The 24,720-nt window shown below is 31.0% G+C and overlaps 4 protein-coding genes and 1 pseudogene across 5 annotated transcripts, besides 5 other annotated features; all 5 read left to right on the top strand.

Moving 5' to 3' along the window:
• Positions 1-3,903: 3,903 nt before the first annotated feature.
• Positions 3,904-3,941: a mobile genetic element.
• Positions 3,942-4,518: 577 nt separating this feature from the next.
• Positions 4,519-4,555: a mobile genetic element.
• Positions 4,556-6,405: 1,850 nt separating this feature from the next.
• TVAGG3_0357350 (N-acetylmuramoyl-l-alanine amidase family) lies at positions 6,406-6,642 on the top strand (the record flags this gene model as incomplete). Its single annotated transcript, XM_051231347.1, has 1 exon — positions 6,406-6,642. One exon carries the CDS (start codon positions 6,406-6,408, stop codon positions 6,640-6,642), a length of 237 nt encoding a protein of 78 aa, XP_051101077.1.
• Positions 6,643-8,000: 1,358 nt separating this feature from the next.
• Positions 8,001-8,432: a mobile genetic element.
• Positions 8,433-12,225: 3,793 nt separating this feature from the next.
• TVAGG3_0357330 (uncharacterized protein) lies at positions 12,226-12,996 on the top strand (the record flags this gene model as incomplete). The annotated part of the gene is made up of 1 exon (XM_051231346.1): positions 12,226-12,870. The coding sequence occupies one exon, from the start codon at positions 12,226-12,228 to the stop codon at positions 12,868-12,870; it is 645 nt and encodes a 214-aa protein (XP_051101076.1).
• A 101-nt stretch (positions 12,997-13,097) lies between these two features.
• On the top strand, positions 13,098-13,723 carry TVAGG3_0357320 (uncharacterized protein; the record flags this gene model as incomplete). The annotated part of the gene is made up of 1 exon (XM_001307208.2): positions 13,098-13,694. One exon carries the CDS (start codon positions 13,098-13,100, stop codon positions 13,692-13,694), a length of 597 nt encoding a protein of 198 aa, XP_001307209.2.
• A 5,266-nt stretch (positions 13,724-18,989) lies between these two features.
• Positions 18,990-19,796: a mobile genetic element.
• A 468-nt stretch (positions 19,797-20,264) lies between these two features.
• Positions 20,265-24,720: part of a mobile genetic element that runs on past the window's edge.
• On the top strand, positions 21,432-23,205 carry TVAGG3_0357300 (annotated as a pseudogene). Its single transcript has one exon. A coding segment is annotated over exon 1 (1,774 nt).
• On the top strand, positions 23,809-24,714 carry TVAGG3_0357290 (protein of unknown function, DUF4106 family; the record flags this gene model as incomplete). Its single annotated transcript, XM_051231345.1, has 1 exon — positions 23,809-24,714. One exon carries the CDS (start codon positions 23,809-23,811, stop codon positions 24,712-24,714), a length of 906 nt encoding a protein of 301 aa, XP_051101075.1.

The following is a 24,720-nucleotide window of genomic DNA, read 5'->3' as shown; positions in this document are numbered from 1 at the left end:
TTAAGATCGATCTATTATACTCAATTTTACTTAAGCAATATAGATCACCTTTATTATGATTCTCTTTATCTGTACTTGTTTAAAATTAAATTACATCATAAAGATCTAATTACAAATTATTTAGAATTTTGAAATAAAACCAGTATTTTATCAAATGCTTTGAGATTAATGCATTCAAACTTAAAAAAAAGATATATTCAGATCAATTTCAATATTATTGATTTTTTAATGTAAAAACTATGTCTACATAGATCTCAAACAATTTTATTAGATACTCTTTTTCCCAATTTTTTTCAAAATCTCTTTTTACATATCAAAAATTGTATTTTTCAATTTCATTTTTATTTTTTCCATATTTTTTTTGGAATTTGGATATGCGTCCAAAGTAGTTATGTCATTAGAAAAATATTAGATATCTGAAGAGAAAATGATAACTTAGAGAGTTTTAAAGATTTTATTTTCGAATACAAATATAGACCTCAGAGGAATACATTCTAAATAAATTTGTATCTGAGGGTGAATAAATAAGAACAAAATTTAAAGGGTTAGCATAAATAATGTAGAAATTAAGATTGGAATTTAAATTTAATACAAAATTAAAGGGAATGAATTTGCGATTAGTAGGGTATGGCAAAGGGATTGGGAAACATTGGTTACACATGAAAATTATCAGATGTAAGAATTTGGTGCAGATATTTTAAAAATGAGATCTGAGTGCTTCAACAATATCTCAAAATTTAAATTTTCCAAATGAAAATTTGGAAAATTCCCAAAATGCAGAATCAACTGATGATTTTCAATCATTAATAACGCCAATACAAGAAGATCATTTTCCTTCTGCCAACGAACTAAAACAATGGTTTGATATTGCCCATGATGTTTTAATTAGTCCGCCACCTGAGAATCAACATCCAGAAATTGATGAAGAAGAGACACAAAAAGCAATTTATCTATTACAAAACTTAGACTTTCCTAAGAAATAAAATTATTTAATTTATTCTTGTTTGTTTTTTAATTAAACATGTATATTTATTAACATTTCCTTTTTAATACCTTTCCAACTTTAGTAAAAACACATAACTAATTTGAAGATTTAGCGTTATGAAGAAGTATCCAAGTAATAACGTCAATAATGCATTTGCGATAGGATATAATTGCACCAAAGGTTAAAACTTGTATAAAGAATGAAAAATGAAATTTAATACAATTTTTTTTCGAAAAAAATCCATGCTTGGCTAGATTTTCATAGTTATTGAATATGCATTACTGACATCTTGTAAAAGATGCCGATCAAGGCTTTCAAGATTGCTAAATTTCTCGATTAAAATTTACATTTTTTTTTTATTTGTGTTTAATTACATTTTACAGTTTGCAGACTTACATAAAATCCGCAACATAGTGGTTATTTAATATTTGCCCCACAGTATTGTAGTTTGAAATTTACGATAAGATTATAATTGATAAAGTAAGGTTTTGTCATTAATGCATCTTATAAACTTTCATTGATAAATATGGATAGATAAGTTCTGTGTTCAAAAGTAAGCATTTTTTAAAACGCGCAATTATATCAAGAACGACTATCATAAATTCATGAGTATCGATGATTTTCGTTTAGGATGGACTTAATCGGCTTGATTGATATACATATTTTAAAATGGCATAGCTTTGTGCATGTTATGTCAAGCATTGTGCCAAACCAATTTAAAATGAAACAAATTATTTTAAAGAAACTATATATGAACTATTCGAACACTTTATATTAATGTAGGGAGCTATAAATTTAAATATTCTAAAAATTTATTTATTTGTTAAGAGTTCGGAACAAATTTATTATTGAATATATAGGAAATCAAATAATTATGCATAATCGCATAAAAAAATGCTGAAACAATGAAAGAAAAAAATAGTTGCCCAATAGAAAAAGTCGAACCCATACCCCTACCCATTGAGTTATCCTCACTTTCAAGTTTCGATCGAAAAAAAGGTATTTAATCGCGTAACTCGCACCGTTTAGTCGTATTTCGAAGTTCTATATAGTATTAAAGATTAAGTTACATTATGTACAAAATAACTTTTTATTGTTATTTGATTTTGATAGCATTATTAGCTGAATATGAAAAATCTCGTAGAAATAATCATTTCATTCAGACATAAGTATTGGATTGTTTCCCAACAAGCATAATAACACACGTTTCATATTATAATTTATTTCATTTCTGTACAAAATTTAGATAACGATATCAAATAAAAAAAACTGTGGCATTTTTTTACTTCAAACTATCATGAAGTGTAACCAAATTGGGTGAGTATTCTTGCTATCAGTATGACATGAAAAAGTGAACGCCAAAAATTGAAGATATTGTAGTTAACTCGGATTTTTTTAATTGCAAACACATCTATAATTTGTTTAAATATCATTTATTATATCAAAATCGAAAAATTCGTTTTTGGAAATCTTTGAATTTATGAGAAGTTCTACAAAGACACTTACAAATATAGCGTTTGCAATAAAAAGGCTCTTTAACCTTCTACTGGTTACCTTACGGGTAACCTGCAAAGCTGCTTCCAAGGCATCGGGAAAATAACGTATTTTCGTGAGACTACCTTTGTATTTTTTTATCTCATTTTTTTGATTTTGAAAAAAATTTGGAGAGAAGAACTCTTCGTTTTTGAATTTTATCACGATGGTTTTAAAGTATATTAGACACATGTATTGGTATTACTATTTTTGTATATTTTGAGAGAAAATCCCTAAAAAGTGAGAAAATCTAAGACGGTTTGAGAAAATATATAAACTATTGAAAATTTGAATTAAACTTCTAATTTGGAAAAAAGAAATTTGGAAAGAAGAAAATTCAAAAATCGAGATTTAGACTCAGCATCAAATGGAGAACAAAATGTTTCTTCATATGAAGGAAAAAAATTTTCTTGTGAAGAAATAGAGCTTTTAAAATTTTATTGTATGTAATGAAATAAACAAATATTAAAATTATTTTTTGATAACAAGAAAATTCCCAATAGAAAATATTTGAGAGAAAGAAAAAAAGAAAATTGAAAAATATTACTCTCCTTTATATTTCATGAGATTTTAAATTTATTCTCATAAAATTGACAATTTTATACGTTTAGATGAAAATAAGTGATTTTGATTGAAATAGAAATTATTATTTGCTTACAGCTATCAAATAGATTTTTGCTATTTTGATTAAAATTTGTTAATCAAATTAATAAATTTTTTCTAAATATCTTAAATATCTGGATCACTCACATATACAATGAATTGAACGATAAAAATAATACAAACTCAACTAAGTTTCCTGTCTTTCAACTAAAAAAAATTATGCAAATTAAATTAAATTGTTTATTCAAATATAAAACAAAGATGAAGTAATTACAGTTATCATAAACTTTATGAATAACTCTGTAATTGGTTCAGATTTTCGTAAAAATATTTTTATTAATATCGATAAGAATACGTTTACCTACTATCACAACATATCGATAAACAAGAGTAGAGTGATTTTTATCATCGAAACTTTTTAAAAGCTGTAAGCTGGAAGGAAAAATCTTGTTTTTTCTGAGTTAGTTGCAGAACTATTGATGCACGAGTTATCATTGTGATGTAGAAGGATGTCAATGTACTGACTGAAGGATATGAAGTGAATTGAATTTCATTGCATTTCAATTTGATCAAAATTTGTTGAAATGATATGAATGTGTCAACATCTGTATCACTCTCTTTCACTCCTTCCCTATTCTTTCGAGAACGAAGCTAGCTCAGCTTTCGCTGAGCGAATTGACACTTTTGATGCCCTAAACGTACATGCTCTCAAATTTATCGAAAAAAATTATACCACCTAAACTAGTATATTCTTATTTTAAATATTATATTATCCTTAGAATTGTTGTAAACAGAAATTCATCAAAAGTGACACCTCAGAAAAGCTAAAATATTGAATTTTTGGAACTTTTGATAGAGCACGTTTTTAAATATTAATTAAAGTAAATGTATATTTTGTAAAGATTCTTTTTAATAAAAAAATAAAATTTTGAAGAAGAACACAAAATCTTCTGAAAAATAATATCACATAAACTCATATTATTTTCTAATATATAACTATTTTATATAAAAATCAAATTCAATGATCTTAAAAGCGAATGATAAACCTCAAAATTTACGAATATAATGAGTGGGAATATAATGCTTATCTATCATAAAACCATATGAAATATCAATTTTTGCTTTACGCCTATTCCCACTCATTATATTCGTAAATTTTGAGGTTTATCCTTCGCTTTTCAGATCATTGAATTTGATTTTTATATAAAATAGTTATATATTAGAAAATAATACGAGTTTATGTGATATTATTTTTCAGAAGATTTCATTCTATATGCCTATGAAAAGTACTCTCAAAACTAACTTTTTCCTAATTATAATTAAATCTAGAATATTGTATTATGCTTAGTATTATTTCATTTTTCTCATTCAATTTAGAATTTACAAATGTCAAAAAATTGAGAGCTGTCACTTTTGATGAATTTCTGTTTATTACAGAATCCACACTAGAATATATTTAAATCAACTTTTAAAAAAGTTCGAATCCTGCGCGTCTCACTTTTTAAATTTTCGAAAAGGAAAATTATATTCTCCTAAAATGAAAACAATTTTCCGAATTGACATCCTTACTGGGAGATTAGGATTTGTTCTTAATTATTCGGATCATGCATTATCTCAGACATCTTTTCGTAAGTAAAGGTTCAAATGTTGACCGAAAATTGAATGAATTTTACAGATAAACAACAATCAATGGTTCAATTTTGGAATCACATTATTTTTTTGGATTATTTTTATGGAATTGGGTTGAAACTTTTCAGAAAATCTGCCAAAATTTTTTATGTTTTCCAATAAATCCGGATAAAATGCCGGACATTATTATTCTACCAAAATTAAAGTATCCAAAATTTACAATCAATATCTCTCAGAAAGTTTGATTTTGACAAATCTCTCACAAAATTTGAGAGATAGTACAATATTTTTTGAGAAATGTTTGACCGAATTACATTCAAATTTATCCTCATAATGATCACGAGATTTCAGCAACCCATTTGAATATTGATCCCATCTGTAATACAAAATGCAAGATCTTTATGAAAAAATGTAGTCGAAAATCAAAGTAGTATATGTTGAAGGGTTTTGTGACTTTTTTTGTAAACGTAAGAATTCATACATTTTTGAGCGATTTTGTATCATTTTTTTTTACATATGAAGTAAAAAATGTATGATTTTTACGGTTTTTATTCTTACGTTTTTGAATAAATCAAGATTTAAAAATTTTCAGAATCGTAAGAAATTTTCACTAAACCCATACATAATGAAATAAAAAAAAATAAAAAAAATAAAAAAATAAACTTTAAAAATTCATGTCTTACATTTTTTGAATAATTTATTTTTTTAATTCGTATGAAAATGAGTGAATCAAAATTCGTGACTGTGAATCAATTAATGAATAAACTTTCACCAATTCTCACCCATGTTAAACAAGTAGACGTTTATTTTGATGATGCATAGAAAGTTTATTTTATAAAGGTAAGTTTAATATTAAACCTATTGCTTTTGCATTTGATGGTAAATTAATCGAAAATTCAAAAATTTGGGAATTAATTCCGGATATTGAATTTATAACAAATATTAAGGATAAGTGGTTTAAACAACAAAACCTTTTCACTAAAGTTCTTTGTAGATTAATGATTAAAACTGAGGAAAAAGAATTTAACGGATTTAAATATCATCCATGTAAAATTTTAGAACTTGGTAACGAAAAACTTCAGAAAAAATTAAACGAAAGACTATCAAAAGATAAAGTTGAAAGAGTAAATAAACTCACTAAAGGTAATGATGATGAAGATGAATTTGATGAGTTCAACATTGAACTTTAAGAAACTAATGATTATTTGAATTTATGAAATCAATTATTTGATTCATTCTTTCTTCAATCTCTTCTATTCTTTTTGTTAAATCATCTATTTTCATTAATGAGGTGATTCTTGATTGAGGAATAGATTTTAAACTAACAACACCTTTTATTTTTGAAATTTTGAATCCATGACCCTCCGGGTCTTGGACTCTGTCCTCAACTTTAAACATTTTATTCAATTTACACGTTGTCAATTCTTCAAATAATTTTTTATTATTAGCATAATAATCATTAAATTCTTCAACAGATGAAAAAATTTTTATTTCAGTAATTGGTTTAACAACGTTTTTTTTTGTTGAACATTTTCACTTTCATTTATTTCTTCCTCCTCTGTTTCATTTATTTTTAAAATCGGTTTCATTTATCATTAAATAAAAATTAGAATATAAGTGATGAAATATATTTTTTAATTAATATTAAATCAGAGATGGCGGCAGGATTCTTTAAAAAATTATGGGAAGGAATTAAGAAAGCTGCAAGTTGGGTTCATCAAAAGATTATTAAACCCGTTGCAAACTTTTTGGCACCAGTAGCGAAAACGGCAGGAACTATCATAGGAGGAGTATTAGGTGCTAAAGCAGGTAATCCAGCGATGGGAGCACAAGCAGGTAACGCAGTTGGTGGAATTGCTGAAGGAATACTTAATAAAATAGGAGGAAAGTAGTGGAAAAATAAATATTATTTTTATCTCAATATCGGTTGTAGTCGACGATAAACCTTATCTCCTTTATTTAATACTTCCCTTACCGGAACATTAGGTGCTATTTGTTCAGCAACGTCACTAATTGCTTCTTTATTCTTAAATATCCAATTTGCTCCTTTCTTAATCCCTTCCCAAACTTTATGCGCTCCTCTTTTTACTTTATCCCATAATTTTTTAAAGAATCCTGCCGCCATCTCTGATTTAATATTAATTAAAAAATATATTTCATCACTTATATTCTAATTTTTATTTAATGATAAATGAAACCGATTTTAAAAATAAATGAAACAGAGGAGGAAGAAATAAATGAAAGTGAAAATGTTCAACAAAAAATAAACGTTGTTAAACCAATTACTGAAATAAAAATTTTTTCATCTGTTGAAGAATTTAATGATTATTATGCTAATAATAAAAAATTATTTGAAGAATTGACAACGTGTAAATTGAATAAAATGTTTAAAGTTGAGGACAGAGTCCAAGACCCGGAGGGTCATGGATTCAAAATTTCAAAAATAAAAGGTGTTGTTAGTTTAAAATCTATTCCTCAATCAAGAATCACCTCATTAATGAAAATAGATGATTTAACAAAAAGAATAGAAGAGATTGAAGAAAGAATGAATCAAATAATTGATTTCATAAATTCAAATAATCATTAGTTTCTTAAAGTTCAATGTTGAACTCATCAAATTCATCTTCATCATCATTACCTTTAGTGAGTTTATTTACTCTTTCAACTTTATCTTTTGATAGTCTTTCGTTTAATTTTTTCTGAAGTTTTTCGTTACCAAGTTCTAAAATTTTACATGGATGATATTTAAATCCGTTAAATTCTTTTTCCTCAGTTTTAATCATTAATCTACAAAGAACTTTAGTGAAAAGGTTTTGTTGTTTAAACCACTTATCCTTAATATTTGTTATAAATTCAATATCCGGAATTAATTCCCAAATTTTTGAATTTTCGATTAATTTACCATCAAATGCAAAAGCAATAGGTTTAATATTAAACTTACCTTTATAAAATAAACTTTCTATGCAATCATCAAAATAAACGTCTACTTGTTTAACATGGGTGAGAATTGGTGAAAGTTTATTCATTAATTGATTCACAGTCACGAATTTTGATTCACTCATTTTCATACGAATTAAAAAAATAAATTATTCAAAAAATGTAAGACATGAATTTTTAAAGTTTATTTTTTTATTTTTTTTATTTTTTTTTATTTCATTATGTATGGGTTTAGTGAAAATTTCTTACGATTCTGAAAATTTTTAAATCTTGATTTATTCAAAAACGTAAGAATAAAAACCGTAAAAATGGCGGAGGTTTTTGTGATATGGAAAAATGTTAGTTGCTCAATTATCTCACTATTGGATGGACTTTTATCGAGCGAAATTTTGGCTGTAAAGACAATTCTGATATTGGTAACATGGTGATAAGAACAAATAGTCAGTTTGCGTGGTTTATGATGAGATAATTTCGATTTAAAAAAAAACATAAAAATTGATTTTAATGAGCGATTATATTTGAATATGCTCTCCTAATTTGAAGGAACTGGTTAAATCATGAATTGATCATGAATAATTTTTTTTCAAAATAACAATTATAATTTCATATTCATTATAAGTTGAAAATATATCATAAAGACTTTATGAATGATAAATTCGTAAAAAACAAGTTAGTTTGTTTCTGAAAATAATAATAATAAAAACCAATTTAGACCCAATAATTTTTGGCGGGATAATTGAGATGTTACGATTGAATTAAAAAAAAAAGCGGTAATACATTTTTACAATGATGAAGAGGCTGGCAACCTCTGAGTCAAAGCACTTGTTAATGCAATGATGAAGAGGCTGGCAACCTCTGAGTCAAAGCACTTGTTAATGCAATGATGAAGAGGCTGGCAACCTCTGAGTCAAAGCACTTGTTAATGCAATGATGAAGAGGCTGGCAACCTCTGAGTCAAAGCACTTGTTAATGCAATGATGAAGAGGCTGGCAACCTCTGAGTCAAAGCACTTGTTAATGCAATGATGAAGAGGCTGGCAACATCTGAGTTAAAATACTTTTCCCAGTGTGGGAGTAATTTGAAAAAAAAAATTTAGTTCATATATTGAAAAAAACAAAAGTAAAAATTAAAGTTTATAGGTTGTGTTTTGATGAGCTAATTGTTTAAGATATTGTAGTTCTAAAGAAAAATTGGAGTTTCGAGGAAGTTTCTCGACAGAGGAAACTTTCATATCGAATGTTGCCTCTGTCGAGATGTATGTGACAGGCAAAGTGCAATCACCTATCAATATTGCACTTTGCCTGTCAAAAGTTCTTCGCATCTCTTGAGGTGTGAGGAAGTTTCTCGACAGAGGAAACTTTCATATCGAATGTTGCCTCTGTCGAGATGTATGTGACAGGCAAAGTGCAATCACCTATCAATATTGCACTTTGCCTGTCAAAAGTTCTTCGCATCTCTTGAGGTGTGAGGAAGTTTCTCGACAGAGGAAACTTTCATATCGAATGTTGCCTCTGTCGAGATGTATGTGACAGGCAAAGTGCAATCACCTATCAATATTGCACTTTGCCTGTCAAAAGTTCTTCGCATCTCTTGAGGTGTGAGGAAGTTTCTCGACAGAGGAAACTTTCATATCGAATGTTGCCTCTGTCGAGATGTATGTGACAGGCAAAGTGCAATCACCTATCAATATTGCACTTTGCCTGTCAAAAGTTCTTCGCATCTCTTGAGGTGTGAGGAAGTTTCTCGACAGAGGAAACTTTCATATCGAATGTTGCCTCTGTCGAGATGTATGTGACAGGCAAAGTGCAATCACCTATCAATATTGCACTTTGCCTGTCAAAAGTTCTTCGCATCTCTTGAGGTGTGAGGAAGTTTCATATTCAATTAAAATTACGATTTATATTTTTATTAACCATTAAACAAAATTCATTTAATTCTTCATTAAAATTTCAAATTGTATTTAATTTTTTAAATTTTCATTTTGCAAAATCCCTGTTTGATTCTTATTCTATATCTCACCTTGCATTTAATCCAAATGCTAATTACATTTCAATTAAACATTATCTTCATATACCTTTTTCACTTCTTCAAATTTAATTAATTTCTCTAACTTCTTTTTTTCAATAAATGTCGGCATTGGAGGATAATCAATAAAGTTTATTTCTTCCCTGTCCCCATTTATAATAACATATTTTGCATTTTTAACAATTTTGATTGTAATTTTCATTTCTTCATCTTCAAAATCATAGTTTTTAATGCAATACATATAATTATACCATTTTATGATAAGAGAAAAAACCTTTTCTCCTTCATCTCGATTTAATTTTTCGCATAATTCTTCCAGATTTTCAATTGTAATATAATACGAACCATCCGATCCCTCCCAAATTATACTTAATACTTTTTTTGTGAAATCTAATGCCATTTCACTCTTAAAATTAAATTTGAAAAAATTCTTATAGTATTGAAATGTGGTGATTTCATCAATAGAATTCCGTAATTCCAAACAACATTCAAAATACGTAATTTTCTTCCTATTTGAAATTTCAATTATTTCATCGATATTTAAAGTTGGAAGAGGCAATTTGAACACTAATTCGTTGCGTATATTACACTAGTCAAAAATACTTGATTTGATCATAGCTTCAATGCGGATATTATTCTCATTTGAATATTTCATTTCTCCACTTTGGCGAGTTATATAATTTATCTTGAATATAAGATTTAATTGCCTTTTGTACATGATTTTTTTTTTGCTTGGCGTAATTTATGAAGAATTTACAGAGTAATTGAATTTGGAACTGAGTAATTTCGTTTGAATTAAGCATATTAAGTAATTTCTCTTGAATGTTTTCAAGATCTTTATAAACTGTTCTAATTTGTCCTTGATAATCTGGTAAAAAATAAATTAATAGTTCAACCAGATTAAAAAAGTCAATTACATTCTTCTTATATAATTGAATAGATAATTCCAAAGTATTAAGTTGCTCAAACATATTACTAGAAGCAAATGTTTGAATTTCTTGAGCATTCATTGGACAATGATTAATTTTTTCTGCGATTCTTATAGGTATTTTCACTTTACAATTCTTACTTCTGTTTGACTCTCCATAAATTTGACTGATTTCGAAACTCATTCCTCTGCGAAAAATGTCACGTTTTAATTTTTTTCAAATGGAAATAAATCAGAAACTCTTTTTGTCTTTGACATCTCTAGGTTACACTGAAACTCAAGTAAGAAATGCTTTAGAGATCTCTAATAACAATATTACAGAAGCACGACAGCATCTCTTTACAAATGTTTTCTTAAATAATCAAGACAAAAACACTCTTCAGTATCTCAATGAAATTGAAAAAGATATAATAAATGATGAGGAACCAAATAATGAAATTCCCGATTTTATCGATTCCAAAGAGCTAATCAAATTTGTCGCTGGATTTGCATTTTGCAGATTAAAATTTTTACGTCAATCCATTAAGGTTATAACACACTTAATTCAGAAACAAGAATTATTTTTAGAATTCAACGATAGTGATGATTTTACTAAAGCATTTGTTCAGTCTGTTAATCAATATTTACATAATGATACAACTAATATATACTCACCATATTTCTCATCTTATCCACCACTGGATCACTCTTTTTATGATAATTTAATCAACGATTCATTAGATGTACCAAAATATAAGGGATATAATATCACTTTTATCGGAGAAGAAAAAAAACATTCAATTAAAATAAACGAAATTGTAATTCTATTTGAAGCTAAAAATACTATTGCAAAACTCAGGAATTTAACTAATTGTCAGAGGGCGATGATTTCAATCAGTCCAGATCAAGCTATTCGAGAAAAAGTGAATAAAATATTAAAGCTTACACCTGATTTACTTGGCAATTATTTATATCTCTATTGCAATGTATGTGAAGAAGTGCTTTATTATACACCACAGAAAATTATTCCACTTTTTGTAAAACTTTATAGAATAACATCTATTTATCAGCCACATTCATTCTATTTATCATTTATTATGAATTATTCTGAAACCTTACTATACGAATCAATCATTCACCAAAATGTCACTTTTTACAGAATTCTTGCATCACCAAAAAATGTTGAAAAAGCTTTAAAAAAATACGACGGTTTAGCAAATATTATGAAAGAATGCAAATGGATAAAAAGCCATGACATCCCCGAAAAGTATCAGAGTTCCGAATTTCATGATGTTATGTTAGATAAACATAATGTTTATATCGAATTTTCCAAAAATACAATAAATTACGATAGAAAAAAATCATCTCAATTTATATTGGCAATGAAATGCATTCTCAATTTACTTTGCAGCAAATTCTTGATTTTGTAAAACATATGCCATCATTTTTAAAGTTGAAACAAAAACATACAGAAAGTGGTATTCAAATTTTGATCTTAAATGAGGAAGATAAAATATTTGAATTGGTCAGTGAGGATTGCTATTTATCATTTTCAATTTATATTTGCTCAGAATGTGCATGTGTTAGATCTTATTTTAATATTGAAATGAAAAAGCATGTTTTAACTACAAACTCATCTCAAGACAATATTGAATTTGTAAATAAAATTCTAGGAAAAGAATTCTATTCAAGCTTCAAAAACAATGCACTCGATAAGACATTATATTATGAATATATAAATGATGTTAATCCTCACAGAAATTCAAATGATATTGCATATCTCTTTGATCTAATCCCTGGATTTGTCAAATATCATTCAATTAGTGATGAAATGCCAATCAAGTTTAATAATAGTAATATTCAATGGCTCTTATATCTCCATCCAGAAGTGAAACTTTTCATAGAAAATGCCCAAGCTATCGAACTCGACGCGACATTTCCACTTGATGATTATATAGCTATATACCCCCATATTATATATGGTAACATGGGTTTCCCGTTGGGTGTATTTATAGGACCCTCGGAGTCGGCAAAATCTTATCAATTGATTTATGATACACTTAAGACAATTGTTGATGAAAGTATTATCAAAAAAATCCCATTCATAAACGATTTTGGAAAAGGTTTGGAATCGTTTACATCATTCAACCATTTGATTGTGTATTATTGCTTGAGACATTATTTAAATCGATTGGGGCAGGCACCTGGATTTGTGCAATTGCGAGTACAATTGTTTTTGCGTGGAATATAAAAGAATATGATTATAAGTATGAATTATTTCTTCCAATTGTTGAGATTTACAAAAACTCAGGTGCCATCAATAGTGCGCAGTATGAAGCGTTTCTCGAATTAAAAACTCAGAAGAAAAATCTTGCACTCTGTTTGCGAAAACCAAGGATTTCGTGCTCAAACCATGTGGAAAGTTTTCATTCCCATAACAATGCAGTTATGTCAAGAGTAAAGTCATATGCAGGTAAAATGAATGAAACATTAAATTATATAATTGCAAGAGCAAATCAACTTCGAAAACCAGAGAATGAATGCGCATTAAAACTCTTTCGAAAAAACAAGAAGAAAAATGGGTCTATGAAAGAGGAGAATCGTTGTAAAACAATGATATGCCAAAAGTGCCAAGACAAAATGAAGATTTGGGAAGAGAAATATTTGACAACAATCCCTTGCCAGCACTGTGCCCATTTATATACAACGATAAGTCCACCTCCAGCCCTTAAATTCCACAAAATCAAAAAAGGAGGAAAATCTGAAATTGTGATTTCAGAAGTTGATAATCCAAAAGTGGCCGACCAGGCAAAAGAAAAGAATCCTGCCCCACTTCCAAAAGTGGATGATATAATAATTCATGATTGCCATATTCAAGATCTCGCTTCACTTGTTCAGGTTAAGTTCAATCTACGCGACATATTTAGAGCGACGTATGTGATTTACACAATAATACATAATATTCCGAATTTCTTCGAAAGTCGAATTGCGTATTCTGACTTTATATTAGAATCAATTCAAAAAATTGATATATATATCAAAGAACATGAAAATTTCCTTGCAACTCTAGAATGATATTTTAATAAAATGATTTGTATATCTAATTTTTTTATCAGTTCGAAAGACATTTTTAATATGATTTAAGGGTCCACTGTAAGGCCAAATAAGACCTATCGTCGTCCCAAAAATATTGCTCGAGATGGTGTTTTACTAAGGCTCAAAACTTAAAAAAACTCAAAAAAATTAACTTTACTCTTTTGAGATCCTTATCAGATGTGCAACAATTTGATGCAGTATTGCAGTTCGAATCTGATTTTTTAATGTAGATATACTCTAACATTCTTGAAGAAATGCAAAATAATATTAATTAAGCTTTTCATTTCTGTATCATACACGAAACAAAATCATTCATTATACTAAAATTTATCAAAGTTTGAATAATGAAAAAAAAAAATATATCTAAATTTTTACATTGAGTCTGCTATTGATATGGTTAATATTTGATTTCAAATAACACAAGTGAAGATAAGAAGGAAGTTTACCAATGAATTACTATATTAATAATGAATAATTTTTTTTAATAAAATTGAAGAAATAGAAAGAAATAGAAAAAAATAAAAGAAATATTAATATTGAATAATATTGTTAAGTATATTTGGTTGTATGAGTGAATTATAGTACAAATGTAAGTGAATGGTATATTGTTAGGCATAAATAAAATGAATGAATAAATTAGAATAAGTAGTTTGAAATTGGATGTGTATTTGATGTTTTGTATAATAGTGAAAAAGGGTGATAGATAATTTCTAATGAAATGAGAAAATGTGTGGTGAAAAGAATAAAATTGGAGAACTATGACCGACAAGAGTGTGTTATGCACTCTTACCGCTCTGCATATATCATTCCGGGAGATATTGCCTGTGCATGTCTCCCAGAATGATAGAAAGTTCCGCATTCATAACTTGAATGCGGAACTTTGACCGACAAGAGTGTGTTATGCACTCTTACCGCTCTGCATATATCATTCCGGGAGACATTGCCTGTGCATGTCTCCCAGAATGATAGAAAGTTCCGCATTCATAACTTGAATGCGGAACTTTGACCGACAAGAGTGTGTTATGCACTCTTACTGCTCTGCATATATCATTCCGGGAGACATTGCCTGTGCATGTCTCCCAGAATGATAGAAAGTTCCGCATTCATAACTTGAATGCGGAACTTTGACCGACAAGAGTGTGTTATGCACTCTTACCGCTCTGCATATATCATTCCGGGAGACATTGCCTGTGCATGTCTCCCAGAATGATAGAAAGTTCCGCATTCATAACTTGAATGCGGAACTTTGACCGACAAGAGTGTGTTATGCACGCTCATTTGTCATATACTATGCTTTATAGAAAACAACTTTGCATTCAATCGTTAAAATATAATTTTCCCTAATTAATATTTAAATTTTTTTTTGTGCTTTATATAACTTATGGCGTGTACCAAACTCTTTTACAGACTCTCCTGAGCTATCCTCACATATAAACATATGATAATAACGCATACATACTCACTTCATATTCTGATCTCATGACATATTACCGCAAAAACTATAATTATACAACACACCTCATAAAGTCTCATTTTACACGTATCTACACGTTCAAAACCTATTTTTCCCGCGTAATCTGATTCTTCAGGTTCCGCTGATTCGATTTCTGCTGTCAGATCGTGAAAATATGCATTACATAACAAGTTAAACGCAAATTACTTAACAACATCATTTTTGAAAAATCCACATTTTTCAAAAAATGAATGAATTCAAAAGTTTAGATTATATCAAGTCATAACCCAATATTAATTTTGTATTTTAGTTTTTGAGATATTCATTTTATTATACGCATTATTCAGAAAATTAAATATATTTGTGAGAGAAAACGGAAGATATAATAAATATCTCCTTATCTTGGAATTGGCAATTTGAAGAAAAATAGGTTTTGAACGTGTAGATACGTGTAAAATGAGACTTTATGAGGTGTGTTGTATAATTATAGTTTTTGCGGTAATATGTCATGAGATCAGAATATGAAGTGAGTATGTATGCGTTATTATCATATGTTTATATGTGAGGATAGCTCAGGAGAGTCTGTAAAAGAGTTTGGTACACGCCATAAGTTATATAAAGCAGAAAAAATTTTTTTAATATTGAGGTGATTTGATCATATTGATAGTGTTGTATTATAGAGTGTAATTGGGATGGAATTCTTTTTTATTTGTAATACATCTCGACAGAGGCAACATTCGATATGAAAGTTTCCTCTGTCGAGAAACTTCCTCACACCTCAAGAGATGCGAAGAACTTTTGACAGGCAAAGTGCAATATTGATAGGTGATTGCACTTTGCCTGTCACATACATCTCGACAGAGGCAACATTCGATATGAAAGTTTCCTCTGTCGAGAAACTTCCTCACACCTCAAGAGATGCGAAGAACTTTTGACAGGCAAAGTGCAATATTGATAGGTGATTGCACTTTGCCTGTCACATACATCTCGACAGAGGCAACATTCGATATGAAAGTTTCCTCTGTCGAGAAACTTCCTCACACCTCAAGAGATGCGAAGAACTTTTGACAGGCAAAGTGCAATATTGATAGGTGATTGCACTTTGCCTGTCACATACATCTCGACAGAGGCAACATTCGATATGAAAGTTTCCTCTGTCGAGAAACTTCCTCACACCTCAAGAGATGCGAAGAACTTTTGACAGGCAAAGTGCAATATTGATAGGTGATTGCACTTTGCCTCTCCAAACTCTCAAATATGCTTCTCACCATACATCAAACGGGCAAATTTCTCCTTAAATTTCTCTTTATTTGAAAGGTTTTCAACAAAGCTATACCTTAAAAATCTGTGCTTGTTATATCTGATCATTTGTGTGTTAGGGGAGGTAAATTTATTCCACTAGAGCAAATTTTTTCCGAGGTTTCTCATCGAATGAGAAACCTCGGAACAACTCTTCAATAGTGTAATGAATTTGTGGTATTTGTCCTGCAAACAGCGAGAGAACTTGTCTGTAATTCGTTTATGATGAAGTTATCTGGATGTCTCTCAGATGAGGAAGGAAGTCCAGAAAACTTCACCATAAGTTAATACTTGTGTATTTCTATGACTCTCTTCACGTCAGAGAATGTAAATTTACTCGAATAGGGCAAAGTTCTGCTCAAGTTTCTCATTTGATGAGAAACCTCGGAAGAACTTTGCCCTAAGGTAATGTATATGTGATTGTTGGCCCGCAGAGAAACAAGGAATCTGTTTGTATTTCGTTTATGGTGAAGTTCTCGGATGTTCTCTCAAATTATATGGAAAATCAAGATAACTTCACCATAATTTGTTGTAGTTGTGATTCTCTGGCTCTTTGCCGGCCAGAAAACTAGAAAATAGTTTATAGTGGGAGTATGCTCGATGAATACCTACTCACTAAAAATATACGTTATTTTTTGTTTTCCTATGGGAAAATAGTTTTGATTTTTATACTATCGTATGCTTTGTTATTGCATGAATTGTCTATTTTCTTAATAAAAACTCATTTTTCCGTGTGATTCTGAATCAATGCATTCCAAAAAAGCGTTTTCCGCCTTTGAAACGTGAAAACACACATTGCATGAAGAATCAGAGAAGATTTTCTATCTTTCAATTTTTTAGACTTATTGAAATTTGATAATAACTCCAAATTAAGCTGATAAACTCATAGAGCACATAAAATAACACATGCCTATCATATTTGAATTTTCTAAAAATCTCCAAAAAAATCGCGTTTTAAAAATTTCGTAGTTAAAAAGTAAATTTTTCACGATAAAAAAACTATAATTGGTTTTTTTTGGAATTCTTCGAGTTAGAAAATCTTCTCTGATTCTTCATGCAATGTGTGTTTTCACGTTTCAAAGGCGGAAAACGCTTTTTTGGAATGCATTGATTCAGAATCACACGGAAAAATGAGTTTTTATTAAGAAAATAGACAATTCATGCAATAACAAAGCATACGATAGTATAAAAATCAAAACTATTTTCCCATAGGAAAACAAAAAATAACGTATATTTTTAGTGAGTAGGTATTCATCGAGCATACTCCCACTATAAACTATTTTCTAGTTTTCTGGCCGGCAAAGAGCCAGAGAATCACAACTACAACAAATTATGGTGAAGTTATCTTGATTTTCCATATAATTTGAGAGAACATCCGAGAACTTCACCATAAACGAAATACAAACAGATTCCTTGTTTCTCTGCGGGCCAACAATCACATATACATTACCTTAGGGCAAAGTTCTTCCGAGGTTTCTCATCAAATGAGAAACTTGAGCAGAACTTTGCCCTATTCGAGTAAATTTACATTCTCTGACGTGAAGAGAGTCATAGAAATACACAAGTATTAACTTATGGTGAAGTTTTCTGGACTTCCTTCCTCATCTGAGAGACATCCAGATAACTTCATCATAAACGAATTACAGACAAGTTCTCTCGCTGTTTGCAGGACAAATACCACAAATTCATTACACTATTGAAGAGTTGTTCCGAGGTTTCTCATTCGATGAGAAACCTCGGAAAAAATTTGCTCTAGTGGAATAAATTTACCTCCCCTAACACACAAATGATCAGATATAACAAGCACAGATTTTTAAGGTATAGCTTTGTTGAAAACCTTTCAACGAATGAGAAAGTTAGGAAAAACTCTACCTTATAAGATCAACTATAGAATTCATAGCTCTTTGAATACTAGGAAACATTAATGCAGTAGTTTAAGGCAAAGTTTTTCCGAGATCTACGAAGGATAGAGAGATCTCGGAAGAACTTTGCTCTGCACAAGTAATTTCAGAATCTATGGTCCTCTAAGGACCAGAGGACGGTAATGTAAAAGAATGATGTCAATAGCAGATAAATAATAGCCTTAGAAGTTCAATACGTGCACAGTTTGACTACATTGCCCTAGTAGTTAGACTGTACAGGTATTGTACTTCTGGCCTAAAAAATCCTCATTGAAGACAATAGGTAGAAACTCAAATTGTTGATAAATATCCCAAAATATCATAAGAGAGCCCATTATTGTTACCTGGCTCCTTCCTGGCTTTCAAAGTCTGTAAACGAGAAGTCTTGGCTCTTGTGGTAATTGCTTCCAAGAGGTTTACTCAATTCGAGTAAAACTATAAACCCTGTAACTGACATGTACTTCCTTGAATGGGCATTAAAAGTAATTTAACCTAACGAATAGTAACATGACTCTCGTAAACGAAAAAGAGAATTTGACGCAGTCAAATCCTCTCTCTCAAAAAGTGGACTTTACATGGCAAATTTCAAATGCATGTAAGGTCCACTTTGATCAGTTTCAGGATGGAATTGGAGGCCATGAGGTACTGACATTGCATCAGTATCTCATAGCCTCCAATCCCTTCAAAAAATGGGAGAAACTTTGGTCGAATAATTTAACATTCGGCCAAAGTTTCTCCCATAATTAATGAGAATGAAAGGGTAAGAGGCATATAGGGTCACTATATACCTCTTACCCTTTCATTTTCATTTGGAGGTCAACAAACCCGGAGTTAATTGCAAACAATTAACTCCAAATTTGTTTATGTTAAGGAAGGAATTGGAGGGTAAGAGGTACATAGTATGAATATGTACCTCTTACCCTGCAATTCCTTCTAGAAAGTTCCAAAACTTTGGGTTAATTGCAAACTATTAACCCAAAGTTTTGGAACTTTCAAGTGGAGATGGAAGGCTTTGGGGTATATATTAATATAATATACCTCAAAGCCTTCCATCTCCACTACAAATGAGAGAAACTTTGTCCGAATAGTTTAACATTCGGACAAAGTTTCTCCCATTTTAAGAAGGAATTGGAGGGTAAGAGGTACATAGTATGAATATGTACCTCTTACCCTGCAATTCCTTCTAGAAAGTTCCAAAACTTTGGGTTAATTGCAAACTATTAACCCAAAGTTTTGGAACTTTCAAGTGGAGATGGAAGGCTTTGGGGTATATATTAATATAATATACCTCAAAGCCTTCCATCTCCACTACAAATGGGAGAAACTTTGTCCGAATAGTTTAACATTCGGACAAATTTTCTCCCATCTTTCAATGTAATTGCTACCTGTGAGGTACTGACTTGAAGTCAGTGCTTCACAGGTAGCAATATCCAAAAATTTAAAAACATTTTATCAGTTCGTTAGAGAACTAGAGCCTCCTAGGTACTGAACCAGAATCAGTGCCTAGGGGACTCTAGTGATCTATATAAATCTGAGAAACTTTGAGGAAATTGTTCGACATTTCCTCAAAGTTTCTCAGCAATTTAGCGAGGAATGTTCGTTATCGTGTAGATATTTATAATATATACATGATAACAAACATTCCCCGCTAAAAGATGTAAAATCTTATAAGAAATAATTGCAAAAGAATAACAAATTGCAACAAATTTTATATGAAACTGAACCTTATGAGGTAGTGATTCAAGATCACCGCCTCATAAGATTCAGTTTCAATCTCAAGTATCTCAAAAGTAAGGCTCTATTTTTTGCCATGTAAAGTGTCACTTTACTGTCAAGCCGTTTTTATCGTTTTCGTTTACAACATGACCACTATTTTGATGACTAAGAAATGTAATTAAAAAAAAAAAAAAAAAAAAAAAAAGGTAGTGGGGCTTCCAGGCACTTCGTGCCCTCTAGCCCCGAAGATGTTTAGAATATGAGAGAGGTCCTATAAACCGGAGAAAGTGTCATATAAACATCTGTCATTTTACTCAGAATTTTCATGAAATTTACACCAAAAATATATTTTAGGGTAGAAGGGTATATCTAACCTCTTTTCTAACCTCTTTTCTACCCTCTTGAATTTTCATGAAATTTACACCAAAAATATATTTTAGGGTAGAAGGGTATATCTAACCTCTTTTCTAACCTCTTTTCTACCCTCTTGAATTTTCATGAAATTTACACCAAAAATATATTTTAGGGTAGAAGGGTATATCTAACCTCTTTTCTAACCTCTTTTCTACCCTCTTGAATTTTCATGAAATTTACACCAAAAATATATTTTAGGGTAGAAGGGTATATCTAACCTCTTTTCTAACCTCTTTTCTACCCTCTTGAATTTTCATGAAATTTACACCAAAAATATATTTTAGGGTAGAAGGGTATATCTAACCTCTTTTCTAACCTCTTTTCTACCCTCTTGAATTTTCATGAAATTTACACCAAAAATATATTTTAGGGTAGAAGGGTATATCTAACCTCTTTTCTAACCTCTTTTCTACCCTCTTGAATTTTCATGAAATTTACACCAAAATATACTACTAGGGTCATTTACGAAGAAATCTCAACAAAGTCTTTACGATGAAGTCTTGACAAAGTCTTTACGAAGAAGTCTCAACAAAGTCTTTACGAAGAAGTCTCAACAAAGTCTTTACGAAGAAGTCTTAACAAAGTCTTTACGAAGAAATTCATGAAAATTCAAGAGGGTAGAAAAGAGGTTAGAAAAGAGGTTAGATATACCCTTCTACCTAAAATATATTTTTGGGTCATTTACGAAGAAGTCTCAACAAAGTCTTTACGAAGAAGTCTCAACAAAGTCTTTACGAAGAAGTCTTGACAAAACATTTACGAAGAAATTCATGAAAATTCAAGAGGGTAGAAAAGAGGTTAGAAAAGAGGTTAGATATACCCTTCTACCCTAAAATATATTTTTGGGTCATTTACGAAGAAGTCTCAACAAAGTCTTTACGAAGAAGTCACAATAAAACATCTGTCAAAAACCGCTTTTTAACTTCACTTAAAATGCCACGTAAGCTACGTAAGAATATACGTAAGAGGAAGGGAGCATTGAAACATCCAAAAGTAAAACTGACACCACAACAACAGTTGCAACAACAAATGATGAATGACCCCACTATGTTGCAACAAATGTCAAGCAATCCTATGCTTTTAAACCGAGTTGTTGGTGCACAGAGTGGAGGTTTAAGAGCGGCACTTTTAGCGAAAATGGCAGGCTATGGTGGAGCTGCAGACGGAACAGCCTATAACCCTCAAAGTCAAATGAATTTGAGTTCACTCAAAAATCAAATAACAGATGTCAAAAAGTCAAACATAGACATACAGAAGCAAATAAGTGAAAACGAAAAGAAACTAGAATATGACAGACACACAAAGAAACTCAATGAGTTAAACGTAGAGAAAAAGAAGAAAGAAGAACAACTGAAAGAACTAAGTACAGAGGAATATGCGAAAAAAGTGTCAGAAAAAGCAGCAGAAGTAGCAAAAATGGAACAAGATGTTATAAATTTGAAAAACCATACTACTCAATATAAAATACTGAAAGATGAAGAGATAAAACAAAAAGCCCTGAAGACATATATGGATAGCGATGAGTATAAAAAAGAAGTTGAAGCAAATGTAAAGGCAGAAAAACTTTTACAGTTGCAAAACCAAACCGTACAGTATGAAAACTTAGCACAAGAAAGTAAAAATAACGACGCAGCCATGCAAAAGGCAATGAAAAGCGCAGAATATATAAAAGCTAACAATGACTGGTTAGATGCCCAAGCCAACGCTAAAGCAGCCCAACTCATAGGGTCAATAAGGACAAAAATACAAGCGGATGAAGATAGTTCAAATGAAGCTTTAACAAATGCTGACTTTAAGAACGCCTTCGAAGCTCTTCATAGTAAGGTGAAACAAGTGAACGACTTCTCATCTGGAAAGAAACTGAAGTCTGAAGGTTTCGACAAAGAGTTAAAAGAAGTAGCACAAAATATGACGAAAATAACAGATGCAGCAACGAGACAGGCAGTTCAAAGTGCCTATGACGCCGTTAGAGCAACTGTTGTGAAAAGTCAAGAAAAAGAGTTACAACAGACCAAAACAGACCTAGTAAATGCTTTCTTAAAAACGAAAAGTCAGGTAGGACATTACGCTGCAGATGGAACATATGTGCCAGCTGGTGGAACTTATATACCACCAAACCCTCCAAGAGAAGCACCTGCACCAGGACTACCTAGAACATTTACATCGTCACATGGACACAGACACAGGCATGCACAACAACCAGCACAACAACCACCTCCACAACCAGCACAACAACCAACAGTTCAAAACCCTGCACAACAACCACCTCCACAACCAGCACAGCAACCACAAACAGAGCAAGGACATAAAAGAAGTAGAGAACAAGGAAACCAAGAATTCTTAAAAATGCTTAAAGAAGAGTGTGGTTTCCCAGATACTGTTGACTTTAGTGACAGATATAAAGAAGCTATTGGAAAGTTCAAGGATGGAAATACTGACCCGAACCTATTTAGCTTTATGGCTCAGCACCAAAACGGATATAATCTCAAACCTGGAAAATACAAGCTCGCTAAGGGATATGATTTAATAGCATATCATCCAAATGACATGGATGAATTTACTCCGAGATATTTGATGTCAGAGCTAAATGACAATTCAACTTTCGTCATGAAACGCGTAAAAAAATAGAGACGGAACGAAAGAACAAAAGCTTATGAATGCGGATGACGTAGATAGGGAAATTGTTGAAAACGGTCTCGGAATATATGAAATGCCAGCAGATGAGGTACAAGAAACTCCACAGGAAGAAGTTCAGATACAACCAGACATGGAAGAAATAGTTCAGCAACAACAGCTAGAAGAGCCTGAAGGAAACGAACAAGTCCTTCCTTTGGAAACTAACTTCACAGAACTAGATGAAGATTTGGAACAGCCGAAAAATCTTGACCCTCAACAAGAGCATGAGGTGAATATGGAATCTTTCCAAGAGTCTAAGAAAGATTCGGCTGACATAGTAGAAGAATATCGAAAAATGTTTGCCGACATACAAAAGACTCCAACACCAGATGAAAATATTCAGCATAGAATGAAAGTACTGAAAGAAAATGTACACAAATACAACAACCCTTTTTACTTACGAGCATTTAACGTTCAATCTTCGGATGAACTCGGTGAAAATAAAAGGTTAAATTTCAAGAAAACATATAGAAATGAAACATTGTTTAAAGTTCATTCAGAACCTAACCAAGATGGAAACAAACCTACTTTTGTTTCTGCAGACGATGGAACTACAATGAGATGGGGTCATAAAGCTAACCCGGATAGGTGGTTCATAAACTTACAACCACAATTCCAAGAAGTTGTAGACGCAATGGAAGTCAATGGTGAACCAGATATAGCTGGTATTTTAAGCGCGGCTTTAATGCCATTGAAAGATATGAAACATGCAGATATTTTGGACCAGTATGAAATGAACATGGCTGATGGAAATATAACACCTGACGTTCTAAAACATTTATCTCAAAGAACTACACAGAACCATAAAGATGGTATATTTGGTGAAGAGTTTAGAAAGAAAGTTAGGGAGACAGAAGGAAGAGAACCTATTGTACATGACCTTGCAAATGAAAGTTTACAAAATGTCATAAAAACTTACTTTGCAGACAATGAACCGAGAAGGGATGAATATTTAAGAAAACTCAAATGGACAGTACCAAATGAAATGTTAGTATTGAAAAACATGTTCCTTGACAAAATAAAACCAACTACAGAAATAAACGACGCAAGACTGAAAGATTGGGTAAAAGCTTTCCCATTCACAAAGGATATTGTTGGTAACATGGAAAGAAAACCAGAATGGCTACAAAAACATATATTTGGAAACGAGCATATTCCATATGGACAGGCACTGTTTGAAGAGCTTGAACCGGAAACTCAGGACAGAGTCATGCAAACAATAAGCGACGACTCAAATACAAACTATGACAAACTCTTTCTAGGATATAGGTTACCTGAGATGGGCGACCAGAGCCCAAAGGCAAAAAGGGCATGGAAAATTTGCAACATACTAGATGAACATAATGCAAAGATGCAACAACTTGAAGCAGAGGGCAAGTTACCAAAGCGACACCAAAGAAGAAGAGTAGAACAAAGTGAAAGTAGTGAAGAAGTAACTTCATCTAGTGAAAGTAGTGGCAATGAAGGAAAAAGAAGAGTTAAAAACTCAGTCAGGAAGAAAGTAAAGCTTGGTCCACGTGGGTTCTATTATGACATATAAATCCAA

The sequence above is a fragment of the Trichomonas vaginalis genome, chromosome V (genome assembly GCF_026262505.1).
Source record: "Trichomonas vaginalis G3 chromosome V, whole genome shotgun sequence".
Lineage (NCBI taxonomy): Eukaryota > Parabasalia > Trichomonadida > Trichomonadidae > Trichomonas > Trichomonas vaginalis.
The sequence above is the reverse complement of the archived record's forward strand: the minus strand, read 5'-3'. Positions and strand labels throughout refer to the sequence as shown.